At 36.2% G+C, this 26316-nt stretch overlaps 1 protein-coding gene across 1 annotated transcript in view; it reads left to right on the top strand.

Moving 5' to 3' along the window:
• The first annotated feature begins 21989 nt into the window (after positions 1-21989).
• The window catches only part of LOC122062387 (nudix hydrolase 16, mitochondrial-like), a 32578-nt gene continuing 28251 nt past the window's right edge, over positions 21990-26316 (top strand). Inside the window, exon 1 of the mRNA XM_042626004.1 lies at positions 21990-22470. Coding sequence (XP_042481938.1) covers positions 22400-22470 — 71 coding nt within the window. The 5' untranslated portion in view covers positions 21990-22399. The remainder of the gene's footprint in view (positions 22471-26316) is intronic.

Genomic DNA, 26316 nt, shown 5'->3' with positions numbered 1-26316 from the left:
TACAAAGCGTCCTCAACTTGCTGACGGTTGCAGGGTTCGAGATGCTTCTTGAAGCTCCATCTCTAGCGCAAGTGGAGAGAAGCAACTCTCCTCCAAGGAAATAAGAAAAGACTAAGCTGCCCTTTTGTGTCTAATGATCATTTTTCTTTTTTGCTCACTCACATGAATTTCTTGAAAGAATTTTATTTTTTTAAAATAGTTCTAACTATGACTAAATGACCCCTATTGTTTTGCAACCTATCCTAATTAGTAAAATACCTAAAATACCCTTGCTTAGAAGGGGCTATCCACAAATCCATTTTTGTCAATTTATTACTTGTATACGTTTTTTGCTAGTTGGGCATTAGGTCATGGCAAATAAAAGAATGTTGGAAAGGGTGTGTATTTGCGGCCAAATTGGGGCGTCTACACCATCTAATTGATTTTTCTGCCATGTATTTTTAGCTATCAAATAAGCAGAGGGCTGATGGATTAAACATTAGTCTGCCATCTAATTGACTTGTTCATTGTGCCATAGGGTGCAATGCTTAGTGATTGTTATGTGGGCAAGCAGAGCCCCCTGCCCCTAAGAGAAAAAAATTCCTCTTATTTTCATTAAAAGAAATAATGATTATTACAGAAATTCATGGAGAGGGATGGGCATACTTGTGTTTGATCGCTTCCTCCAAGATGACTGATCTCTCTTGGGCAACCATGGATTTTAGGGATTTATGCAATCATTTTACCAACTTTCAACTGTATTTTGACCATTTTTGAGGAGATTGTGATCCCTATCAAAATGACCTACCTGTCAAAATCTCAAACCTTAGGTTGGTTGCTTCATATTATTCTTTGGCTACTTCTGAGAGATCTTTTGACATAGATATTTTAAAGAATTGACCTGACTTGGGTATTCGGAGTTCTGGCGTAGTTTCTGATTTGAAACCATATATCTGATTTATGTTTCTCATATTGCGATGTAATTAGGAAGAAACTGACAATCCAAAGCTCTATATCATGTTGCAGGTTGGTAAAAAGAAGGATCGTGTTGGTACAAGAATGCCAAATTCTCCTCCGGGCTTGTTCTTCCAACATGCTGGGCACAGGTGTAAAGCTTTTCTGCTCATATTTGCGTCTACTTTGGCTTATAAATGTGATTCACTTCCTTTTCATCTAATATTTATACATGCTTAAAAGTTGCTCCTCATAGGAATCTTGATGCAGTTAGGCATAGGGATACTAATTAAGGATATATGTAATTTTTTTTTCCTATCTTTTTAGTCCATCAGAGTCAAGTTTTGTTTTCAGTTTCAGGATAGGATTAGTTGTAGGTACCACGGACCTCCGCACCCCCCGCGGGATCGTCGATACGGCGCGTAGCGCAGGTGCGCACGTTAGGGGGTTCAACCCTAATGAGATGAGATAGTATCCCCTGGTCGTCAAATGCCAAGGGGGGATACACGCTATGGGTAAAAGGGAGTCGCCACCTAGAAAAGGGTCTAGGACCATAAATGTCTCCCCCAATCAAGGGAGAGAGACTAATGACTCTGATGGATAAGGTTAGTTTGCACCAAGATTCTGGGCAAGTGTCAAGTGACAGACTGGGAAGGTGTTAGGCACCCAGTTTGCCCGACCCGAAGGCCGGTCTCTTTTTGTTTGACCGAAGTTTGTTTGTACCCTACTAACTAGTCCTAAATCTAGGTCACTGAAAACCCTAAACTAGGTATCTAAGCATGACATGTGAAAACCCTAAACCAAATGTCTAAATTATGCTAGCTAGGTTATGATGCAAATAATGAAATGATTACACTAATTAAATAAGCCTAAATGATTTAATTAATGTATTATGAGTCTTAGATTAAGCTAATGAAATAAGCCTAAACCTAGGATTAGTTTAGCAACTTATGAAACCCTAATTAAACTAATTCGATTAATTGAGCCTAACCTAGATGGATGATTAATGAATTTATGAAATCCTAAATTGAATCAGTTAAAATGGCTAATCCTAATCCTTGGTAATTTGTGAAATAAATTATTGCAATCCTACTTAATCTAATTGGTAAAAATATTTTTAAATTAAATGGGGCCTAATTAAATTAGAAAAGTTAAATGGGCTAATTACATTAAATGAATGCATTTTTTCTAATCTACCTAATCTAGTATAGGAGGATTAAAGTAAACCTAAGGTTTAATTAAATTAATTATGAAACCTAATTGGACTAATTATGTCTACCTTGAACTAATCCTAAGATGAGTTAAACATTTTCAAAACCCTAGTTAAGCTAATGAGAAGAGAATCTTTTAACTAATTAATCTAGTTAATTATCCTACTTTAAATAACTAATTAATTGATTGATTAAAATAAACAAACCACTAGAGAAAAAAGATTGGTAATTACACAAATTTAATAAATTGAACAAAATGAAGAAATCAAATGCAGTGATTAAAAAAAACTAAATAAATTAACCACAATTAAATAAACAACAGTCGAAATGACTAATTAAGTTAACTAGGTTACTTTAATTAATCTAAATTAGTACTACACTAATGCAAGTGAATGTTGGAGTACAAAAGATAGGAGATAGTAGGAAAACTCAAATCCCCAATACGCACCTAATGCTACGAGCCGGTTTGAGGGGCCAGCCACGCCCGTCCTAAACTAAACACGCCCTAAACTACGTCCCATATATTCATTTGCTGATTCAAAACCCTAACTTAATAGAAATTAGTGAAACCCCATGGTTATCATATGATTAAAAAATAATGAGCAAAACCCAATCGGTTTCAGCCCTCGATCCTAAGGGGCTGGATTAGAGTGACCCTAGGACTCCATATGGAATCCCCTAAAAATATTAATTGAAACACGGAGAATTAATTAAAACGCAGCGAAGGCAAAAGTGAAATGGGAGAAATGTCACACAATGATAGGGGTTGGGAGCATATTACAATTTGAATTACAAAGATAAATAAGAGAAGAAAATGGGAATGTGCGGTTCAGGTTTCAAAGGAACAAAAGAAGGGAGAGAGCAAGGGTTCGGTGGCTGCTGTTTAAGGGTTCCAACGGTGGCAGGGAAAGAAGAGGAGGAAAAGAAGAAGAAGGAGAAGGGAGTGAGTGCATTAGTCCTCCACTTCAACACTGATAGTAGGAGAAGCTCCATTTTTCGAATCGTTTTTGGTTGGAAGATCAGCTTTCCTTCTATCACCTGTAAATCTCCAGACATTGGAACATTGGTTTCTTCCATTTTTGCCGCCACAGACAAGAAAGATACAGACAACAGCTGGTACTTCTATGACTCCTTATTGTTAAGATCGTTACTCCCACGCAGAAGCTCATACTCAGATAAGAACCGATCCAGGTAATTAACGGCTAAACAAGCAGTCAATGGCTCGAAGCTATAATGGCGATAAACCTTGTAAATCCAATCAACTGAGTCATTACGAGCTGAGACATCGAGGTCCCCGGATTGAAGCCTCGCCAAATAATCATCTCTGGGCAGGGGATTCGATTGGTGCTGGTTCAGCAGTGAAGAAGAAGGGAAAAAGAAGAAGAATAAGAAAGGAGGAGAAAGGTGCGGCTGGTTCGGTTGCTGCCAGTTACAGCAGCAGGGAAGGAAAAGAGAAAGAAAAAGAAGAAGAAGAAGAAGAAGAAGAAGAAGAAGAAGAAGAGAGGGGTTCGGTTGCTGCCAGTTACAGTAGCAGGGAAGGAAAAGAGAAAGAAAAAGAAGAAGAAGAAGAAGAAAAGAGGGGCTCGGTTGCTGCTGCAGGAGAAAAAAGAAAAGAAGAGAAGAAGAAGAAAAGAGGGGCTCGGTTGCTGCTGCAGGAGAAAAAAGAAAAGAAGAGAAGAAGAAGAAGAAAAGAAAAGAAAAGAAGAAAGGAAGATTAGGTTATATGAAAAATTCTGATCCGAGGGTCCAGATTAAAAGAATAAAAGTAACTTAAAAACTAAACCAAATAAAGGTAAACATGTAAAAAAAACAATTAAACTTAACTAAGCTAAAAGAATCAATTAAACCTGAATATTTTTAATCGGACCGGAATAAAACCTTTACAAAAATATGCATAAAGTGGACCCCGATCATATAATGAAAGAGAGAATCGGGCGTCGATTCGCATAGTTCTCGCATCAAAGTTAATGTCCGACTTGAGGAGACAAACAACAAAATCCACAACATCAAATTCTAATTTTTGAAAACATTTTCTCTTGAAAGTTTATAGGAAAAATTTGTCATTTTCTACTCTAAGTTTGAAAATTCTCCAAGTATAAAATGTCCAACATGTAATCCTTCATATTATCATCATTGCCGGGGGGTGACAAAATTCGGTGTCTACACATTTTTCTTCCCATCCCCACTCCTAGTGGATGGAGATTGGAGAGGATTCAAAACTCAACAAGAGGAAAGCCTTTTGGACCATATTGTCATTAAATTGATAAATGCCAAAATCAAGAACTTGTTCCACCTTTCAAAACCAAATGCATTTTTAAAATTCATCGATGTCAAGGAGAAAAAGTACGGGGCTAATGATAGCCATGATTTTTTTTTATCTTTTGCTTGGACCTTTCTAGATTTTGGACCACTAGTTCAATATCATCAAGTATCATAAATCAGATGGTTGAGATCATTTGATTAAATCTGCTATTCAAAGTTGGATTACATAATAGTCATTAGTCTCTCTCTTCTATCATCAATAAGGTTTCAATAAATGAAAGGTTGTGATCACCAAATCTTATTAGATTAATTCAAGCCTATTTGTTGAATTTGCTTACTTCATTGTTTTCCATTCTTCTTCCCTAACTCTCTATTCTTTAGCTTTTGCATTTAAGGTTCGCTTGAAAATAAGAGTAGTCTCCAATTAATTTGGTAAGAGTAGCATTAAACTATTTTCAACTCTAATATTGTTCTCTCTTCCCTTTTTCATTTTCCTAGTGATGATATTTGATGGAATACATATCTAGACATTTATGAGTGTTGTTAAACTAGATTATTTATTTCATTGGTAATTAATTTAATTTATCATTAATTATCGATGACTAGTTAAAAAAAGTAGTTGTTGATTCTTCTATATTGTTGTTTTTATGTCTCTTTAGAGGATGCATGATATGTTTTCTCCTTGTACCTATTTTATATGTGAAAGAGTAGTCTAAAATTTTGATTCTCATATGTACTCATCATGCATGCTAAGCCTAAATAATGTTTGATTGTAATATTATGTAGGTACTTGAGATTTTTGAGAAATGGTAGGAAAAAGGATAAGTTTTGAGAACATGTACATTAGTAAGTATGATAGGAGAATTTTTTTTGTTAAGATCATTTCTTTCAATGTTATTCAGACAAAATATTTTATTAACATGATGAAAGGTGCATGTGAGTATGGTCAAGGTTTTGTTGTCCCTAGTTATTTTACTCTTCGTACTCATTTGATTCCTGAAGCCAAGGCAAAGATCATGGAATATGTGAGCAAGTCAACATGGGTAGCACAGGTTGCACGATAATGTTTGATTCTTGTACTGACCTAAAGAAGAGGTCTTGGTCAATGTGATAGCTTATTCTCTAGGGGGGCTGTGTTTCTGAAGTCATTGAATATGGTAAATATTATTACTGTGAATTTCTTTTTAGAGAAATTTTGATGTTATTGAAATGTTGGACCACAACATGTTGTGCAATTTGTTTCAGATAATGGTGCCAACTATAATTGTGTGGTGATATGTTGATTGGAAAATAGTCTCACATATAAAGACAAAATTGTCTGCACATGAGATTAATTTGCTTTTAAAAGATGTCCAAAGCATGCTAGATGGGTGTAAAAAATTATTGATGATGGAAACATGTAGTGGATTAAATGCACACACACACTATTATAGCTACTAATTTTTTTATGCTTCAATTATTGCAGTTGAGAATGAGTTAAGGCTATTGGTTGCATCATCTGAGTGGAGAGGCTTCCATTGTATTAGGGTTGAAATAGCATTAAAAACTGTGAGGATAATTTAATCTGATATATTTTGGGATGGGGCAAAGGAGGTTATTGCTTTTATGGATGTACTCATTAGGATTCTTTATTCAGTTGATTTAGATGGTTTTACTGCATGTTACTTGTATGAAGCAACTGTCAGGGCAAAAGAAAAATTAAGAAATTAAAGAGAGTGATGGAGTGAAGTACTTTACCATATTGGATTTGTTTGATATTAAGGTGGAAAATAATATTATTCAACCAGTTCATGTGCTTGTTGCAGCTTTAAATCCTAAAAATTTGTTTAATGGTGGACCTTTTATTAAGACAAGTACAGTTGTGCAAGCTCAATAATCTATTGTGGCAATCATGGTTCCTCCAAAAGACCATGATCAATTTACTGCAGAAATGGTTGAGTATCGGATGAGAAGCCTAAGGTTATTCAATATCACAGGAAAGTCTATGATGAAAACTAACCATCCAAGTAAGTAAATTTGTTGGTTAATTAAGTTAATACTTTTATGTTTAAATATATCATTCTTATATTTGTTTACTTATGTTGATTCGTAGGGAATTGGTGGGAATTTATGAGTGGTGAGTTTCCTGTGGTTCAAAAGGTTGCTTGTAAAATCTTGAGCCAACCTTGTAGCTCCTCTCCTTGTGAGAGAAATTGAAGTGCTTGGGATGTAGCACAAACAAAGAAAAGAAACAGACTGACTCAAGAAATGTTAGAAGATTTGGTGTACATTAGAAAGAATTCTTTGATGAAGGAGTATGGAAGCCGAACAATTCAAGATGCAAAACCTATTGACTTAGAACAACTTGGTTACTTGCCTGATGTAGACGTTGAGTTGGAGACTGAGATACTTGAAGAGACATATGTCGAACCTATTCATAATCAACCTAATCCTATGTTATGATACATTTGTGATTTTATAACAAAATTGGATGATATATTTTGGATGACGTAGTTTGGATGATGCTTTTGGATATTTGAATAATGTATTTTGGATCTTATATTAATCTTTGGATGGATATATGTTGGATATTATTTGATGATATAATAGGTTTGAATTTTTTTTGAAATATGGATATTATCTACATTTGTTTTGATTGTTTTTCAAGTATTTAGGTAATTATTTATCAATTGTTGCATGTATATTGCTATTTTTTTGGCGCCGTATTGTTTAAATTTAAACGTTTAAAATGTGTACCGTCCGTTTTTATTTTGTTCCATTTTTTTTTGTATTTGATTGTATTTTTTATTATCCTGTTCACGTTTTGATCAGTTTAGAACACGCCTGTACTGAACAATGTTTTTTTGTCGTTCTCGTTTTAACTAATAAAGGTCCCTGCTCTCTATCTATTCACATTTAGCAATGCTCATTTTTTCCTATCATTGACAACTTATGTAGAGAACGGAGCAACCAATACTAACAATTAGGAGAGAAAATATTTTTAGGAGATCGCTGATTACCGATATGGATCGAATTATGATTCCATTTCTTTTATTTATTAATATTAGGAGAAAAGAATGCTACTCGGTTGCAACCTCTACGCCTAGACACAGGACGTCAGACACTCCTCCCCCTCTGGTTGGATGCTTACACACGCACTCCAACTGGCCTAAGCACTGGCACAGTAGCCATGCGAATAGGAAGTATTTTTTCTCCCTTTATATTATTGTGTGTTTTTTTATCTATCATATTGATCCTATGTAAAATTCTATCAGCATATTATGATTATTTATGGGAGAGGGTTATCGAAGCAATTAGCATAGGGAGCCCACCAATGAGAGGCGTGATGACGGTTCTTTCAAATTGTAGGCTAAGGGTGTCAATATATTACCGAAACCGTTTACTGGAATCAAAACCGACCGGTTATAACCGAATCAAACCGTACCGTAGTTAATTGATTTGGTTTTGATTTTATAGGCCATAATTTTGTTTCGGAACCGAACCAAACAAAAAAACGATGGTTGACCGACACCTAGTATTAAAGACTTAAAAGTGTTTTGAATTTCGATAGGTCTCTACGAAAAAGGGGAAAAAAAAAAAAAAAAACAAAGTATTAACCGAGAAGGGAGCTTCACTTTCACCCAATGACACATGTTGATTTTTAATTTCTATGATCATAGTTAATTAGTTATAATATGTGTAGCCTTTTACATATGGATATTGTCTTAACTCATTAGGAAATTTAATATATGTAGGATTCATGCTAGTTGTAGGATGCAAACCATTTTCTAAAACGACACTATTAACCCCATGTAAACCGGTCGTGAACCGAATAACAAAAATCAATTAGAAACCACTAAAACCGAAACCGGATGAAAATGATTCTGATTTCACCTTATTCCTATCCGGTGCGGTTTTGGTTTCACCTTATCAAAATGTAAATCGAACCGGAACCGAACTGAATAACCAAAATCGCACCGTTTGACACCCCTATTGTAGGCTTTTCAATTTTTTTTTTTGGAAAGGTTATAGTAGTTACATAAAGAGTCAATTAAAAGGGAACATTGTAATAATAAAAGAAAGGGAAAAATATCACTACCTAATAATGTGGCACTTGCACCAGCATGGGCCAATCAAGGGGCGCATAGGGGCATTAACAGGGAAAGGTGTTATGGCTATAAACAACACGACGACTATGCTCAATGTAATTTGAGACGTAGAGGACAAAAATCGGTCGGCCAAGGAAGGAGTTGACCAACCGGTAACACTAAACAAATCTTAGGAGACGAACGACTAGGTCATTACCATAGTAGATCCCCTATGTCAACTCAGAAGACCACTCACTGAGCTGGATGGGTAACTAAGTTGAGCCCTCTGACGATCGGCTCAAGGTTTGAAATGACACCATCAAGAGATACTGCCCAAAAATAGGGGAAACTGATCAAGCCTAACCCGCGTGTCATAAGACACAGAGCAAATCCAGGAAGGACATCCGTCATAACAAACCTTCCCTTGAAGGAAGGGAAACTCGTTGTATGCTCCAAGATATGTCCAACATGGGAATACTCCCACGATGAAAATGATCTTCACATTCACTCTCTCGCTATAACTCTTACCAGATTTAGACTCTTACCTACAATGAACAACTTCGAAACTAGGATTCTTCGTGAGCAATTGCCATCTCCAATTATAAAAACCCAGCTAAACCCCTTCCCAAAGGATCGATCTTTTTTTCCATTTAAAATCAGAATTATCTGTTTGCATAGGGTTTGACTTAGGCATCGGAGAGTCCCCTACTGGATCAACCCGGTGCTCACTCTCTAATGTTTGTTTCTCTTTATAGGACTCAAAGGAAGTCTTGGGCGATTTCTAGCCACAACAGGTACATTAGATCTCACAAGGATAGGGTTGTTATTTCACTTTGTTATGTGCATGGACTCTGGAGGCAGGGGCCATATTACCAAGTGGCGTTCCTTTCCTCTTAATGGTTTCATTGAGATGGTCATTCATATAAAAGCACAACTGTCAACTAAAAAGACAACTCAATGATTTCAGTGTACCAGACCAACCTAAGAAAAAAAAATGTCATGGACACTAGTAAGTTTCTACCTAAAAGAAAAAGGACAACAATATGTTTCTACCCAAAAGAAAAGGACACCAATAGGTATGTGTGAGAGAGAGAGTGTGGTTGGCACTTGGTAGTGATTGGTATTGGATACAACATTGGTCTCAATAAATACCACTACCGATCACCCCATATCAGTTGAATTTACCCTTGGTTTCATTTAAAATTGCTTTTTTTTTTCTTTTCTTTTTACCATTTTACCATTGTATCGATCCTGTCATATCGGATCAGAACCTTGGCCAACACCAATTCAATTTTGTTGATCTAATACCGATTCCGCGTTCCATGGACTAGTTGGATCTACGTCATCCACATGTCAGCACCATTGGATCAGTATCAACAGTGAGGAACATCACTTGTCTGGGAATGCCTGCGAGGTTTTAAAAATTGATGTATTGGATTTGGAATCAGTTAATTCTAAGGTGAATTGGCTAGGACCGATCTTGAAAGATGAATCAGCCTTTTTTTTTAACCCGAATATTATCTAGGACCCAGGGAAGCCCCTAAAATCTTATTAAATAAGAGAAACAAAATAATAAAGAAACAAAGGGGGGGACATAACCCACCTTACCCCAACCCATGAGATACAAATCATTTTGACACTCGTAAAACCCAAAAGAAAACCTTGAAAAGAGGAAAGATTACTTTCTAAAGATTGGTAATCCCTCTTTATCCTCCTGAATGATGTAGTTAATATTAGATGGGAGAAAATTATCACTATGAAAAATCGAATTTATAGTAGATTGACATATAAAGTTAGCTAACTAATCCGCTGCGTGATTGCTTTCCTGAAATGAAAGGAGATATGAGCATTTAGGGAATGGCAAAGGTTGATTACTTTTTGAAACCAATACTAGTAGCTCCATAAGGTATATGATTTTTGAAAGATAAGTCTCACAATCATGAGGAGTCAGAATTAATATAAAATTCAGAGAGGCCCAAATCCTCACACAATACCAAGCTATCTCTAAGAGCTCTCATCTCCGCCAAGGAATTTGTACACACCACATAAAATTTGGAAAAAGTTACCAGACCATTCCTGCTATTGTTTCTATTAATGCTTCCCTCCACCACTAATACCAGGATTCCCCTTGCTTGCACCATCCACATTTAGTTTAACAAAATAAAAGGGAGGGCACTGGTAAATAGGAATTGGAGCTTTAACCCTACTAATTGGTGGATTTAACTTAAAAACCTACAAGATAAGATTTAAAAAAGTTAGTAAGGTAAATGATTTCAAGAATCCAATATTTGATTCTCTCAATTATGGCAGTTCCAGTACAGGAGCCTTCACTATGTTTTATGTTATTTCTTTCCCGCCATAACTCCCAATCAATAAATGATGGTAATAAACCAGTGATGCATTCACAAATACCTTTGGCACTGGAAAGGGATTGCCAACAAATAATTCTAATATTGAGATCCTAAGTTGGAATAACATCAATATCCATTGTTCTTCCAAAAAAATCCCAAACCTTAGAAGCAGTTGTACCCACTAATTAAGTGTGGGTTGTTGTTTGCCTCCAAAGATCTTTGCAATAAAAGCATTTAGAAACCAATGGATACTCATCGAAATATAATCTATTGGAAGTTTCTTATTAAAGATTTGCCAAACAAAGAAACCCACTTTCAGAGGAATCGATTTATTCCATAACCATTTAGAGTAAGGAACAAAAGGGTAATGTGATCGGATTTCATTCCATGCCAACTTGGTTAAGAAAAAACCATTGCTCATCGGAGTCCAAACCAATCTATCGACTTTGTTTGATAAGGTAATGTTGGAGTTGAGAATACTATCACGAACCTATGGAAAACCAATAATATTTAGCACATCTTGGTTCCAAATACCATAATCATTAAGTACATCCTTCACCTGATTTTCAAGATTCACATTTACGATCCCATCAACATAATCGATTAGGGAGCCCCCTACCTAACCAATTATCAAGCCAAATATTCACCCCGCCATAACCAATTAGCCATTTAGATTTTGATAAAATAAATTCTTTAAGATCCAAAGCCCTTCGCCAAGTTTTAGAACCGACTAGTTTATTTTCTGCTAAAACAATATGGTTACTTTTTAAAATTTAGACTTGAAGAAGGCACTCTAAATAAATTTTCAGAAATAATACACCACATACCTTTCAATCGCATAGATGTACTGATATCCTTTAATAAACGAATTCCAAGCCCTCCTTCATCTAAAGTTCTACAAATCTTGTGCCAACCCACTCAGTGATGGTGCTTTCCAAATTCAGAAAAACCCTGTAAAAAATATGCACAAATACTATAAAAGCTTTGCATAACCAATTTTAGAATATCCAAACTTACAAGGATGTGATGGCATGGAGGAAAACACATGCTTGAGAGCAACTAGCCTTCTGATTGAGGATGACAGTTTTATTTTCCAGGCTGCCCACCTTGTGTATAATTTTAGCAAGTATATCATCAAAAAAATAAACTTTTAGTCTACCCGTGTAGAGTGGTGCTCCAAAGTATGTTATAGGCAGAGATTTCCTCACAAACCCTAATATCCCCTACAACTCTAATATGGGTTTCCAAAGCTTTGGAGCTAATACTATAATGGCTTTTATGTCTATTCACCAATTGGCCAGAGACATTTTCATACCTGCTAATAAATCCCATGATCTGCTTCAAAGAAGACTTCAATCCACTAGTAAATATAATAATATCATCAACAAATAGGTTAAATGAGATGTCCGGGCATCCTTTAGGAAGGTGATAATATATTGCATGATCTCTGTAAATATATTTTTATCCCTCTACTAAGAACTTCTTCTGCAAGAATTAATAAAATGGGTGACAATGGATCACCTTGATGGAGACTTCTGGTAGATTTAAAATAATCTTTTGGCGCACCTTCCATAACCACTGAGAACAAGTAGTTTTTTATAATTTTCTTGATCAACCCAATCCATGTTCTTGAGAACTCGAATTTTTCTAGAACTTCATAAATAAAATCCCACTCCATGCGGTCATATTCCTTAGCCATATCTAATTTCAAAACCACATTGCCCTCTCTAGATTTTCTGTTTAGATCCTACACTACCTCTTGAACCAAAGCTATATTATGATGGATACATCTTCTTTGGACAGAAGCATTTTACTCCTCAGAGATTAATTGGGGGAGAATGGTGGTCAATCTTGTATATCATTTTAGCAATAATTTTATAGGAAAAATTACAAAGACTACTAGGTATGAAGTCCAACATTACTTCAGGTTTGTCTTTCTTAGGAATGAGAATAAGATGAGACGAGGTATAACTTCTAGGAAAAAAAAAACTCCAGAGAAGAAATCGTTGACTGCTGCCCACACATCATGGCTAATGACCTCCCAACAAAAAATGAAGATGTGCCTTGAAAAACCATCTGGCCCTGGTGCGCTATCTTTAGATAGAGAGAAGACAATTTTTTTAATTTCTTCCATAGTTGGAGCCTGAAGGAGATACACATTGTCTTCTGTAGAGACAAGCATGAGAATAAACTCGAACAAATCACCATCAAGGATACGAGGTTGAGAAAATAAAATATCAGAGAAATAGCATATTGCCTTGGCATGAACCCCATCTGCACCAAGAATCCAATCCCCTTCATCATTTTTAATTTTTTCAATTCCCCTGTTTTTCCGTTTAGCATTAACTTAAAAGAATTTGGTATTCCTTTCCCCCTCTTGGAGCCATTTCACTCTTGATTTTTACCTTAAAAAAACTTTCTCTTGAAGCATACTACAGTAGAGGTGATTGCGAGTACTCTGAAGAATAAGTTTCATAGCATCTGAAGGATTTAATTCATAGTCTGCCTTAACTCGACTAGCATCATTCTCGGTATTTCTAACACTTTGATGAATATTTTCAAACACATCTATATTCCAAACCTTGAGCTTGGTACAAAGAATGTTTAACTTTGAGTAAAGAACAAATTAAAAGAGGCGAACCAAAAATAGACGATGCCCAAACCTCTTTCACAAAGCTCTTAAAATTAGGGTGAAAACCACATTTGCTGAAATTTAAAGAAAGAAACTCTAGGGATAATAGAAGATGAAAAATCCAACCACAATGGGGCATGGTCATAACATGTTCGATTGAGATGATGCACTCGAGACAGCTGAAACTGAGGTATCCAAAAATTATCATAAAAAATCTGATCCAAGTGAGCCATTAGTAGGCAATTTCCCCCTTGATTATTGATCCAAGTAAAGGCATCACCATTATAACCCGCATCAATCAAAGTAGCGTCATCCACAAATTTTGTAAACTCTTCCATCGACTGAGAACAAGGTGGCCTTCCTCCTGCTTTTTTAAACGGGGATAAAATTACATTAAAGTCCTTGCAAACTGCCCATGGGAGTGCAACTGAATTCAAAATCACTTAGTTTTTTCCATAACGATCGTCTTTCAACCAAAGAACACAAAGCATGAGCAAATGTAGCAACAAAATTGCAAAAGACCCAAATTCTATCTGAATCTTGATATAATCTTTCTAAAAAATCCAAATTCATCTCCACTTTTCACACCATTAGAAGTACCAATGTGCATCCAAATTTTCTTCTTGATAGACTGTGTTTTGATAAAGGAAATTGTAGGCTCAACAATAGGGATCGAAATCCTCTACAACCTCCATTCTTGGTGGAAGCTGGCGGAGGGTACCTGCGATGGTGACACGTGGCACCAGACACGTGCATAGTGGAATATCACCTATGTCAGTCTGAAATTTTGGTTTTGGAAATGGACCGGGTTGGCGCCAATAAATTATATTCTTCCCCGAGCTCTGGCGTTGCAAGTTCTTCTCCAGTGGCAAAGGACTCAGGAGAACCGGAGTCACCTGTGCCAAAGAATGCCAAAGGACTCTGCCGCTGCAAGTCCTTCTCTGGCGGAGGGTCCTATCCCTGTTTCACATCTTCTTCTTCTCCCTCCTTATACTCTTCTGTTCGAAAAGCAATATTAGTCACTGAGATCTACCTACATTTTCAAATAATTTTGCATTTTTTGAATCTACATTAGCAAGAATGATGTGGAGCTCTCATTTCCAATTGTTATTTCTTGGCTTTTGTCGTGAGAATCTCTCTAGGGTTTCTGAAATGGGACTGGGAACAAGCGAGGGTTTTCAACTGGATATTGTCTTTTATAGGGTTTTACTTCTCGTCTCCGTGAGGAAATTTCAGAATTGCCAGTATTGAGAAAATTTATTTTTTCTTTCATTTGTTTGTTTTTGGAGCCACTTGATTTCAAAAAATGTGGATTTGGGTTTGTTTGGTATTGTGCGAGTGTTTTAAGAACGGGAAGAGTAGAGCTTTTTTTTTCCCCTTGATTTTTTATTTATGTTTTGTACATTTGTATTGGTGTGTGCATAACTTGTGTTGAGGCTTGAACACACCAGAGAATCGAATCCCTCTCCTTTGCCACCGGAGAAGGACTTACAGCGGTGGAGCTCGGGGAAGAAAGAGGAGGAGGGCTTGTTGCACTAGTTACCAAAATCCTCCACGTTTTGGGGGTTTTGGTCAACCCGATCCATTTCCAAAACCAAAATTTTAGATCCGCATAGGTGACGATCCACCATACATGTGTACGATGCCAAGTGTCACCATTGTAGGTACCCTCCGCCAGCCTCCGCTAAGAACGGAAGCCATAGAGGATTTCGATTTCGATCCCAGCAATAGCAACCATATCACTCTTGGAAGAAAAATAATAACAATCAATCTTGACCGAGCTCGATTTCTGTTGTTTCAAATTAGAATATTTATTTGAAGATTCATCTGAATAAGTGGATATTCAGATCAACTGACCAATTATAGGGTTCTTAAGATTGATTCCAACATGGTTTCATGTACTGGTATTGGATCGGTTGTATCAGTCATATTGTATTGGCATTAAAACTGGATCAATCTGAACCGATTATCTGTATCGGTTCAAGAGTAAAACTACAAAGAAAATATATCTTTTTTAAAAATAAGATTAAAATTGATCAATACACACTGATTAGATTTGATTTGACACTGATACCAATAACTAAATCTATGATTTCTGATTGATTTCAATCCAATCTAAATTGAAATCGATAGGAACGGATCGAATCACTGATTCCTATTTCTAAAATCTTGGCGAAATATATATGTAGATAAGGGTGTCAAATCGGAATCGAAATCTAAAATTGAACCGAATACCCTAAATCGAATCCAACCCATTATAATATGGTTAAATCCTAGATCTGAAAGAAGAATTTATAATTCGATTCGGTTTCGATCTGGATTTTTGCCAAGATTTGGCGGATCTAATCGAAATTGGATCGAATAACTTAATGTGACTTTTTCTTTTTGACTAAAAACTTGACGTATCTTATATGGAAACCTGACATAATTACCTAAATGATAAGTTGTCTTATAAAGTTACAATTATAGTCTAACTGTAAAACCCTCTTCTCTTTTTTTTTTTTGCCTTAGGACTCATGAACCGTGAGTTAAGTGATCTACTTAACTGTAACCATGGTTTTAAGTATTGGTGCGTATCGTGCCGTATCGGACGACATGTATCCGTATCGGTCGATACGTATCCGTATCAATAGGCATCGGCATGATACATATTAATACGCTACGGAAAATTTTGGGCCCCCTTTTGTATATCGGAGTATCGTACGTATCGTATCGGTACCGATACGTATGATACTCTGTGATACGAACTTTTGAAAATCTAAAAATTTCCGAGAGTATCGGTACGTATCGAAGGTATCGTACAGTATCGAGCCGTATCGTACCGTATCAGTACGATACGACTACTTAAGTGTGAATGTGCCTTTTGTTTGAAACAAACACTTCACCTCTCACCAATAGTTTTCTATATTTTGCTTCTTTATTCCCCTTTGATTTACACACATTTTTGGAGACTCAAATGGTAGATTGAAATAAACATTGTGGAAGTGAATGGTTCAAAGAAGGAGAGAAACATAGTCCAAGAAGAACCTTGAAGGCTTGAACTTGAAAGTTGAAACATTTGAATAGCAAGTTCTTGAATCTTTACTCACTTTTTTCAACTTTAACCTTAGATTTTCAAGTTTTTTTTATAAATCTAAGGTTCATCATACTTAATTACACATTTTGTGCATCATTATTACATGAAATCATTGGATTTATAAGGATTTATAAACTTTTTTCAAGAGAAAATGAGGGTTTCAATTTTTTTCAAATTTCTTATATCTACTCGCTCAATAGTTAAAAATGTTTAGATTTTTTATATGTTATGTAAAAACAAGTGTTCTACAACTTCCATGGAAATTTTTGATTTTTCTAAAAAATATATATATTTTAAAATTTTTTTATTCCGAAATTAATTAAAAAAAAAAAAATTTAGAAAATTTAGTTCATTCAACTCTTAAAAATAATGTCATAACTTATAATTACTAAATACATGATTTCAAATGAAACCCACATTTTTTCCTAAAAAAAGTGAGGGTTTCAAAATTTTTTTTATTTCTTAGATCTACTCAAATATATTGGTCCACACTTTGTTGATTTTTTATATGTTCTTTAAAAACATTTAATCTACAACTTTTATAAAAAAAAAAAATTTCTAAATAGTTTGTATTTTTTATTTATTTTTATTTCCAAAATTAATTAAAAAAATAAGAAAAATACTAAAAAAATAAATTTTCTTTATAAAATTCAGTTCATTTTAGTTTAAAAAAATATATATAATTTAGTTGGCCAATGACCATGATGTAAAATTAGATGCACAATTTTTTCCAGAAAAAGTGTGCATTTCAAGTTTATGTAAATTTAGAAAAATGAAAATAAAAATTTTTTTTTTCTTTGGATGCATCTCATTTTAGTTTCTAAAAAAATGCTATTATGTACTAAATACTAAATCAATAAATATGCATATTAAGATTTATTATTTATCTTTGTAGGAAGATGGCGCCTAATGAACGGACTAAGGATATTGGATGGGCTACAGCCGAGAAAGTACAAGGCAATAGGTTGTGTACAAAATGTAATTACTGTGATACCATCCACCTAAGAGGTGGAATTACCAGACATAAACAACATTTGGCTGGAGGATTTTCTAATGTTACCAAATGTAACAAGTGCCCAGATGAAATAAGCAAAGCAATGAGGAAGCACCTAAGGGAAAGTAGAGATAAAGCAAAGAAAGTTGTTTAGAAGGTGATAGATTGGTTGAGAATCTAAGGGATCATGAGGATTATGAAGGATCTGATATGGAGGCAGAGGATGAAGATCAACAGCTTGCACGAGCGATGCATATTTCAAGGGAGGAAGCAAAAGAAAAACAATGGATAGCAGAACAGCTGAGAATAAGTCAATCTGTAGGACCTAGGCGTGGTGGCTCGATGATTTATGAACAATGTTCTGGCTCTAGAAGTCATCTAAGTGTAGATATTGGAGGTGCTGTGAAGGACATGTTTGATAAATTTACCTCCAGTGGTAAAAGTAAGGGGAAAATGAGCCCAGAAATTAGAGATATGAGAGATGCACCATATAAACATCACGATGAAGGGCAACAAAAGATTGAAGAGGCTTTCCAACCAAAAACATTGAGTAAAAAAATTGGGAAAGCAATCTCTAGGTGGTTCCACAGTTCTATGATTCCACCTCACAAAGCTAAAGATCCGTACTTCAAGGCTATGGTAAAGGAGATTCAGACATATAGGAAAAATGTGAAGCGACCCACACCCCATGAAATTGCAGGGCCATACTTAAATACTATTGTGAAAGAGGTGGATGAATACATTGAAGAGTTTAAATACAAGTGGCCTGAATATGGAGTGACCATCATGTGTGATGGGTGGAGTGAACCGACGAGAATGTCCATCATCAATTTTCTGATATATTGTGATGGGAAAACAATATTCCATAAGTCTTTCAACGCATCCTCAGATATCAAGGACTCAATGTATTTGTTTAAATTAATGGATGAAGTTGTTCAGGAAGTTGGGCCAGATTATGTTGTCCAGGTTGTGACTGATAATGCCGCCAATTTCAAAAAGGCTGGTACTTTACTTATGGTGAAGTATCCCACTTTATACTGGACACCTTGTACAGCCCATTGTATTGATTTGATGTTCAAAGACATTGGTGAAATGAACAAAGTGCAGACATTGGTTTCTAATGCCAAGATGATCACCAATTTGATCTACAATCACAGCTGGGTGTTGGCATTGATGAGAAAGTACACAAAATGTGACTTGGTGAGGCCCGCAGCAACAAGGTTTGCAACAAATTATATTGCACTAGATAGTATTTAAAAACGGAAGGAAGGGCTAGTTAAGTCATTCACCTCTAATGAGTGGTTCAGTAGTAGATATGCAACCACTGAAATTAGAAAAACTATTCAAGATCTAATCACCTCAACAAAGTTTTGGGAAATGATATACCGATTTACTAAGATTATACAACTACTATTTATGATACTTAAAGTGGTTGATGGTGATAAGGCACAGACGATGGGAACTATAGTGCATTGTATGGAAGTTGTCAAACAAAAGATAGAAGAAGAGAGCCCAAAGTCATTTAAGGCATTTTTGAAGATTATAAATCGTCGATGGAAAAATAATTTGGTTCAAGACCTTCATCGTGCAGGTATTTTCTCAATTAAATTTATAAGTTACTTTATTAGTAATTTAATATATTTAATCGTTAACAATAAATGATATGTAACAATGTCAATGTGGAGCCTATTATTTGAATCCGGATCTGCACTACAAGAATAATTTAAGGTTTAGGAAATATTTGATGAAATCTTTGAAGGATGTTATCAACAAGTTAGCTCCTAATATTTAATATTGATTCGGCAAAAGATGCAATTGAAGAGGTTAGTAGTCTACTAAACTTACATATTGAATCATTGATTAATATTTAATACATTGAGTGGCATATTAATATGTTAATACATGTATAGGTGAAGTACTTTTGAGAGGCCACTCAAAAGTTTGCTGATCATTTAGCTATCCGTGCTAGAGGAAGACAACGCCCTGGTAATTTAGGCTTAATCAGCTATCCTTGTATTTCAAATTTATTTCAAACTCATAATGTTGCAATTATCTTTGTACAACTAATTGGTGGATGAACTATGGATGGAGCGCTCCAAGCTTGAGGCCAATCGCAATGAAAATATTATCATGCACGGTATCCTCAAGTGGTTGCGAACGTAACTGGAGTACGTTCGGATTGATACACACCAAACCTCATAATCGTCTGAGTTATGAGAAGCTGGAGAAGCTAGTGTATGTGCACTACAACATGAAATTGAAGATGAAATATTTAGAATTGGAGAAATCAGGGGATGATATTGATGTCAACCCAATTGACATCACCCACATACTCGACGAGGAAGATCTAGTTTGGGGATGGATTGAGGAGATTGAAAATGTTTTAGTGTTGGACAAATTGTCTGAAGATCGATGAGAAACCACACCTGATCCCATTATAGATGACCTCATTAGAGATATAAATGAAGATTTTAAAAATATTGTTGATGATGAAACACAAGCACCATCAGCTATGGAAGAGGATGATGATAGCTCCAATGATGGCGATATTAGGAGGACGAGATCAGGTGCTACATATAGCATAACTCAACCAGATAGTGATGATGATGATCAAGACAAGGATGGTGGTGGTGTTGCTGATGATGTTTATGGTAATGATGATGATGATGGTGGTGGTGGTGGTGGTGGCAGTGGTGGTGATGGTGATGGTGGTAGTGGTGGTGGCCAAACTTATGTACCACTACATTTCACAGAGGAGGCTGCATTTACACATGCAACCCAAGATAGTCATCATGGTGCTCGCACACAACCAAAGTCTTCTAGTCGGAGGGGTTGGCGATCCCACAATTCGAGTGCTACTGATGTATTGATGAGTAGCATGGAGTCAATGTGCATTAGTTCAGATCTTGCTGGTTCTTCATCCGGACATGGACACCATGTATCTTTAGATGCATCTTCAGCCTATGGATATGAGACTTATGCATGACAATCGTTTGCCAATCCAGAGCAGTACAGAAGTTCAGATCATGCTGGTTCCTCATCCGGACACGGACACGAACACCATGTATCTTCAGGTGCTTCTTCAGGCTATGGATATGGGACTTATGCAGGACCAACATTGGCCACTCCTGAGCAGTACAGAAGATTCTACAATGAATGGGAGACCCACTACCATAAATATTTCGACTGGGGTAAATATTGTGCCTATATTCGACAAATGCAGAATATCATCGTAGTTGCTCCTATTGAAGAAGAAGGTCCTAGCCAATGATTTGAACCACCACGACACTCTTCACGACACTCATCACAGTGGCAATGGATGGGGAAAGAAAAAACTGTAAGAAACTCAAACCTCATCATTTTGAATATTTTCAACTCAATATATTTGTCTATCAATACGATACCCTCTACTTAAGTATTTATGCATTCTACATGTTATATATAGTTTTTTTTTGACTGTTTTTTATGCAAAAATGTATAAAAATGTGTTCCCTATCCATTTATGTGCGTATCTTTAACGTATCTTAGCGTATTTCTGATACGATACGATACCCTCCGATACGTATCTTAATTTTGACCGACCGATACGGCGACCGATACCGATACTTTAATCCTTGACTGTAACTCTTCAAATTTGAAGTATTGTGTTCTGCCTCTTCTCAAGATTAGCATAGCAACAACTCTTTGTCTTAAAGTTGCGGTGGCTGAAAGCGTCATTTCTTCATTTTCTCACAATTTTTCGATGGCCAGTCGGTCGATTATTCTCAACAACATTATAGTAGGTCGGTTTTCCATCTCCTACAACGTTGCACTTGTTTGAATTTCAATCTCCAATAGCATTGGAGTTTTTTGTATGAGTTTTCTTATCTTTTTTATGTATATATGTTTTTTTTTGAAACGGAACTTGGAAATTATTGTTATTTATCTTTAAATATAATGTTGAGACTCTTCCAATCTGCCACATTACATATAAGTGGGCGTTTGAGACATCTCATTAGGCCATTGAGCTAGGGACCTTTGTCATTGTTTATTGCTTGTTTTCGAATAGGAAGAACCGGATAGATTAGGTACTAGTATCAATTTTCAGAACTAAGATGAGACTTAATCCGATTCTGAATCACACTAATAGTCCTTAAAATTGAAACTGAAACTGAAACTATACTTATTCGGGACCGATTGGCACCCTTAATGTAGAGAGAAAATTTACCAAAACAGATACATACAGAGAGAGAATGGAATCGTTAACGTAAAGCTTAAGGCTTGACCTGTTCAGGTTTGACGAGGTGGGGCCCACTATCTCCTGTCTGTTTTTCTTTTTTTTTTTATTAGGTAACTACGTCCTGTCTTTTCACTCCTAAAGCCCAATTTAAACCATACGCCACGTGACATATCGGATCCGAATCTTTCGCTTCTCTTCGCCATAGCCCTTAGGGCTCTGTCTCTCTCAATCACATGAAAGGCTTGCCTTTTTGGGTCTCCTTTCTCTTCTCAACTTTATTGTTCTGACACAAAAGACGAAAAAGAAAGCTTCTTTGAAGAAGCAGAACTTGACCATTCAAATCCCTGTAAGATACAGATTTGTAGAGAGAGAAAGAGAAACTCAAAAAAATTGAACCATGAATAGAAGAACTCAACTTCAAGGTCAACTACGGTGGCGATGAAGATGAACTCATTTGGCTCCGGTTTCTCGTTCTTATCCTAAAGGACTTTTTTTGATTTACTGAAACTTCCAAGTAAAAGAACAGGAGAAGTGTGGGGAACGGCTTGGTTTGACATTTTAATGGTGGCGTGAAGGGTTCGATGATCACCGCTTTCATCCACCACCACCACTGCAAGCCTCATTTTGAACCATTAAAAGAGGATTCTTTAGAGCATGTCTGATTTGGTGGCCCGCACTGGTCGACATCAGCAACGGTACGAGGCCGGTTGTCGCCTTGTTGCCGGGTATGAAAATACAAATGCAAATGCGGAGACCCTCTTTTCTCGCCCTTGAATTACTGTATTTCCTCTTTGATTTGATGAGATAGTTTATGGGTTTGTGTTCCTGTGATTTGTTTTACCTTTCACGTTCTCTGAATCTACCATTTGTTGTCGCTGTCAATGCATTGTCGTCGTTGTCATAGTTGTTGCTACGGCTCTTCATGGTTGTCTTCTTCAGTTGAACCAATGCCCTTGAATTTAACTGGGTATCTTGGAATATTCTATCTATCTGGATTTGATGTTTGACATAGTCATGGGGAATTTTCCCTTTTAATATTTCCGGGTTACCCATTGTATTGGTTGATTAGGTTTTTGTTTTCTTCCATTTTGTCTCTTCCCAAAGAAGAACTATAGTCAGGAGCATCTGATCTATAATTCAACTGATCTTGACATCCACTGCTTGACAGTTTTGTTTATATATTCATCTGGGTTGAATGTTTTCTTTTTCTGGAAAACAGTAAATTGAAAGGCATCATAGTCATGCCCTTTGTGATTTCTGGCTGGAATTAGAGATTGTCGCGGCTACTTCCGTGCAAGGTTCTTGTACTGGGTCTCTGTTGGATATCATGCAATGCCATGAAGTTCTCTTTAATAAAGCAGTGCAAATTTGACAATTGAAATTAAGTTCTGTGAAAAAGAAAAAAAGGTGGACCCAACTTCTGGAAAGAAGTAAATGTTCCTCATTGATTATAGGGAAGAGGAACAGAATAGAAGGATTTGCGTTACATTGGTAGATTTTTCGTTAAGATGGAGGGATCTTCTCGCATATATGGATAGAGTAACTGCCTCCTTAGTTCATTGTGTCATTAAGTATCAGTACTGGTGATTCTGCAGGTCTGCCAAATTAATTGACAGTGCCTCCTTTTATCTTCTTTTGCCAATACATGCAGAAGATGAAGTGTATGACTTCCCTGGCATAGTTTTGTTACTGTGGCCTAATAGAGGACCGGTTTAAACCATCATAGGACTTCGTGATGCTAAGAAATGCCAATGAAAAGAAACTAGGATGAAAATCCTTGATGCCTATGAAAATGTCTACTAGCATTTCTTTACTACTTTCTTGGGGAGACAGGCTCTTGGAGGTGCTGGAAAAACTGGATCTGTGGTTGTAATTCCTTTATTGACTATCAATCCTTATTAATGGTTCCCTTGAGGCATATTTCTGTGTGAAACTGGCTGAGGCAGGAGGATCTCATTCCATGTTTTCTGTTTGGGGAGGGAGTGATAATCAATGCGTTATTGGTAGACTGAAGGAAAAGATGTAGAAGAGAAACCCCTCAACAGGGGAATCAGCTCAAAGAGCTATCCTAATAGTAAAATAATTACAAAATCCATCCATGCTGAATCTTTCTCTATTCTAGCATGGTGAATTCCCTTGTAAATTGACATCTCTGTACATCTTTCCCCACATTTGAACCCATAATTTCAGTACTTATTGAGCCACTTTTTCCAACAGTGCCAAAAAAGAACAACTACAACCCTACAATCCTAGATTCTGATGACACCCCAATACTCAATGGGTCTTGGCAAGGAATTCAGATTGAAGGATTTGAAAGAGCCAAGGTAGGCCTAAAATGACACCACGGGAAGTGGTGATGAAAGATGTGAATAGCTTAGGATTAGTAACAAGTATGGTTTTGAATAAAGCTGATTGGAGAAGAAGGATCCATGTAGCTGACCCCATTTAGTTGGGAAAATGTTGAGTTGTGTTGAGTAGGAGGCATATGTGTATACATATATACAAAAGCTTGGCCCCATTTACCACTTGATTTATTTTTAGGGTTTTTAAAGTAAAGCTTCCTAAGTGGACCACAACAAACAAGAACAAACTCAGCCTTATTCTAACTTAATGGGGTTGGCTACATCGATCCTTTTTCTCAAAACAAAATAACAAAATAGGGAAAACTGAAGTTTAAACAGAAAAAGGGGGGGGGGATGAAGAAATGATAAAAGAGTGATATGAAATGAGATAAGCAATGAAAATAAACAAATGAGAATGAAAATGAAGATGAAAGATGAAAAATGAAAGATGAAAAATGAAAGATGAAAGATGAAAGATGAAAGTAAGAGGCAAGAGACACAAGCTAGCAAGTCAGGAGAATCTCAACTAAATGGGGCATGGATCCTTGCTCTCCAATAGGATCTATCTGAGGTCATACTTGGTACAAGACCCAAACTATGCATGTTATTCCTTAAAACTTCTCCTATTGTCATTTTATGCCTGCCCCTAGCTCTTTTAGCTCCTTCAATCATAATCATATTACTCTTCCTTACTGAGACATACTTAGGCCTCCATTGAATATGATCATACCACCTAAAGCAACTTTCTCGGAGGTTGTCTCTGATCGGGGGACCCCAAGGATTAATGTATCGGTATCGGTCGCCGTATCGGTCGGTAAAATTTAAGATAGTATTGGAGGATATTATATCGGTATCGGAGATACTTTAAACCTGATCGGGGCGACTCCCAAATCAGCTCTAATACGTTCATTTTGTACTTTATCCTTCCTAGTTTTTCTGCACATCCTCATCTTTGCTATACATAACTTCGTAATATGACACTTCTTAACTGCCCAACATTCTGCCCCCATATATCATAACTGGTTGTACAACAATCCTATAGAACTTTCCTTTAAGCTTTGAAGAGATACGTCAGTCACACAATACTCCGGTCGCACCTCTCCACTTCATCCATCCCACTTTAATTCTTTGTGAAACATCTCTATGTCCCCTTCTTTATTATAACTGATTCAAGATATCTAAAATAATCACTTTGCAGTATTTCTATTTTCTTAATTTTCACCATGTCATTATCCCTCATAGTATAATAAATTACACATCATATACTCCGTCTTTATTTTACTAATTTTAAAGCCTCTTGTTTCCAATATTGATCTCCATAACTCTAACACCATATCATATACTCCGTCTTCATTCTACTAATCTTAAAGCCTCTTGTTTCCAATTTTGATACCCATAACTCTAACTTGGTGTTAATCCCTGCCTTTGTCTCATCTGACTTAGCTCCTAAGTGGACCGTGTAGGAAAATTTTCCCTAAGTTCTTAGTATGTTTAGTATGTTTATACTTACATGTTTAGTATGCTTCTTGTTACTTCTTAGCTATTAATAGGTTTGATAATCTACTTGTTATTGATATTTGAATAAAAAAAATTATCCGGAAGGAATTTGAATCTTCTTGACTTATAGCAACATGCTTTAGTAATGCGAAATCATTATTTAATGTTTTTATCTTGTATTATGCTTAAGCTTAAGAAGTAAAAACACAACTTTTGCATGTATCTATGTGTATCTTAAGCGTATCTAACGTCTCTCTGGTACATCTCCATGTTGTCTCTTAAATTCACTTCCCGATACACTACTTGATACCGATACTTGATACCTTGGGTTTAGGTTCCTTGATGCTCATCTATCCACATTGAGTTTAGCCAATCCCTCTAGCGGAGGTTGACATAATGCTACCATCTTCTCCACTCTCTCCCTTGAGCAGATTAATGTTTCTCAGTCTCGTTGGATTTTCTCTCTACGAGAGTGAATGATGTCAGTGGTAGAGTTTGTTAGTAGAGCAAGTTTCTAATGTTTAGTCTATGGCTGTTGGAGGGTATTGACGGGAGATTTCACATCTTCAGTTTGTGGATGACATTCTTTCCGGCAATGTTCATGATTATCCTGTGTTGAACCATGTTGATATCTTGAGTCTATTCAGTAATGACATGTCAAGTTAATTTGGAAATGTTTGGAGTGGTGAGGAATAGTTTGTAGCAGGATGAACTTTCCCAGTTTTCTTCCGT

This window comes from Macadamia integrifolia, unplaced genomic scaffold, assembly GCF_013358625.1.
Source record: "Macadamia integrifolia cultivar HAES 741 unplaced genomic scaffold, SCU_Mint_v3 scaffold1016, whole genome shotgun sequence".
NCBI lineage: Eukaryota > Viridiplantae > Streptophyta > Magnoliopsida > Proteales > Proteaceae > Macadamia > Macadamia integrifolia.
This window is presented reverse-complemented; position numbering and strand designations above follow the sequence as displayed.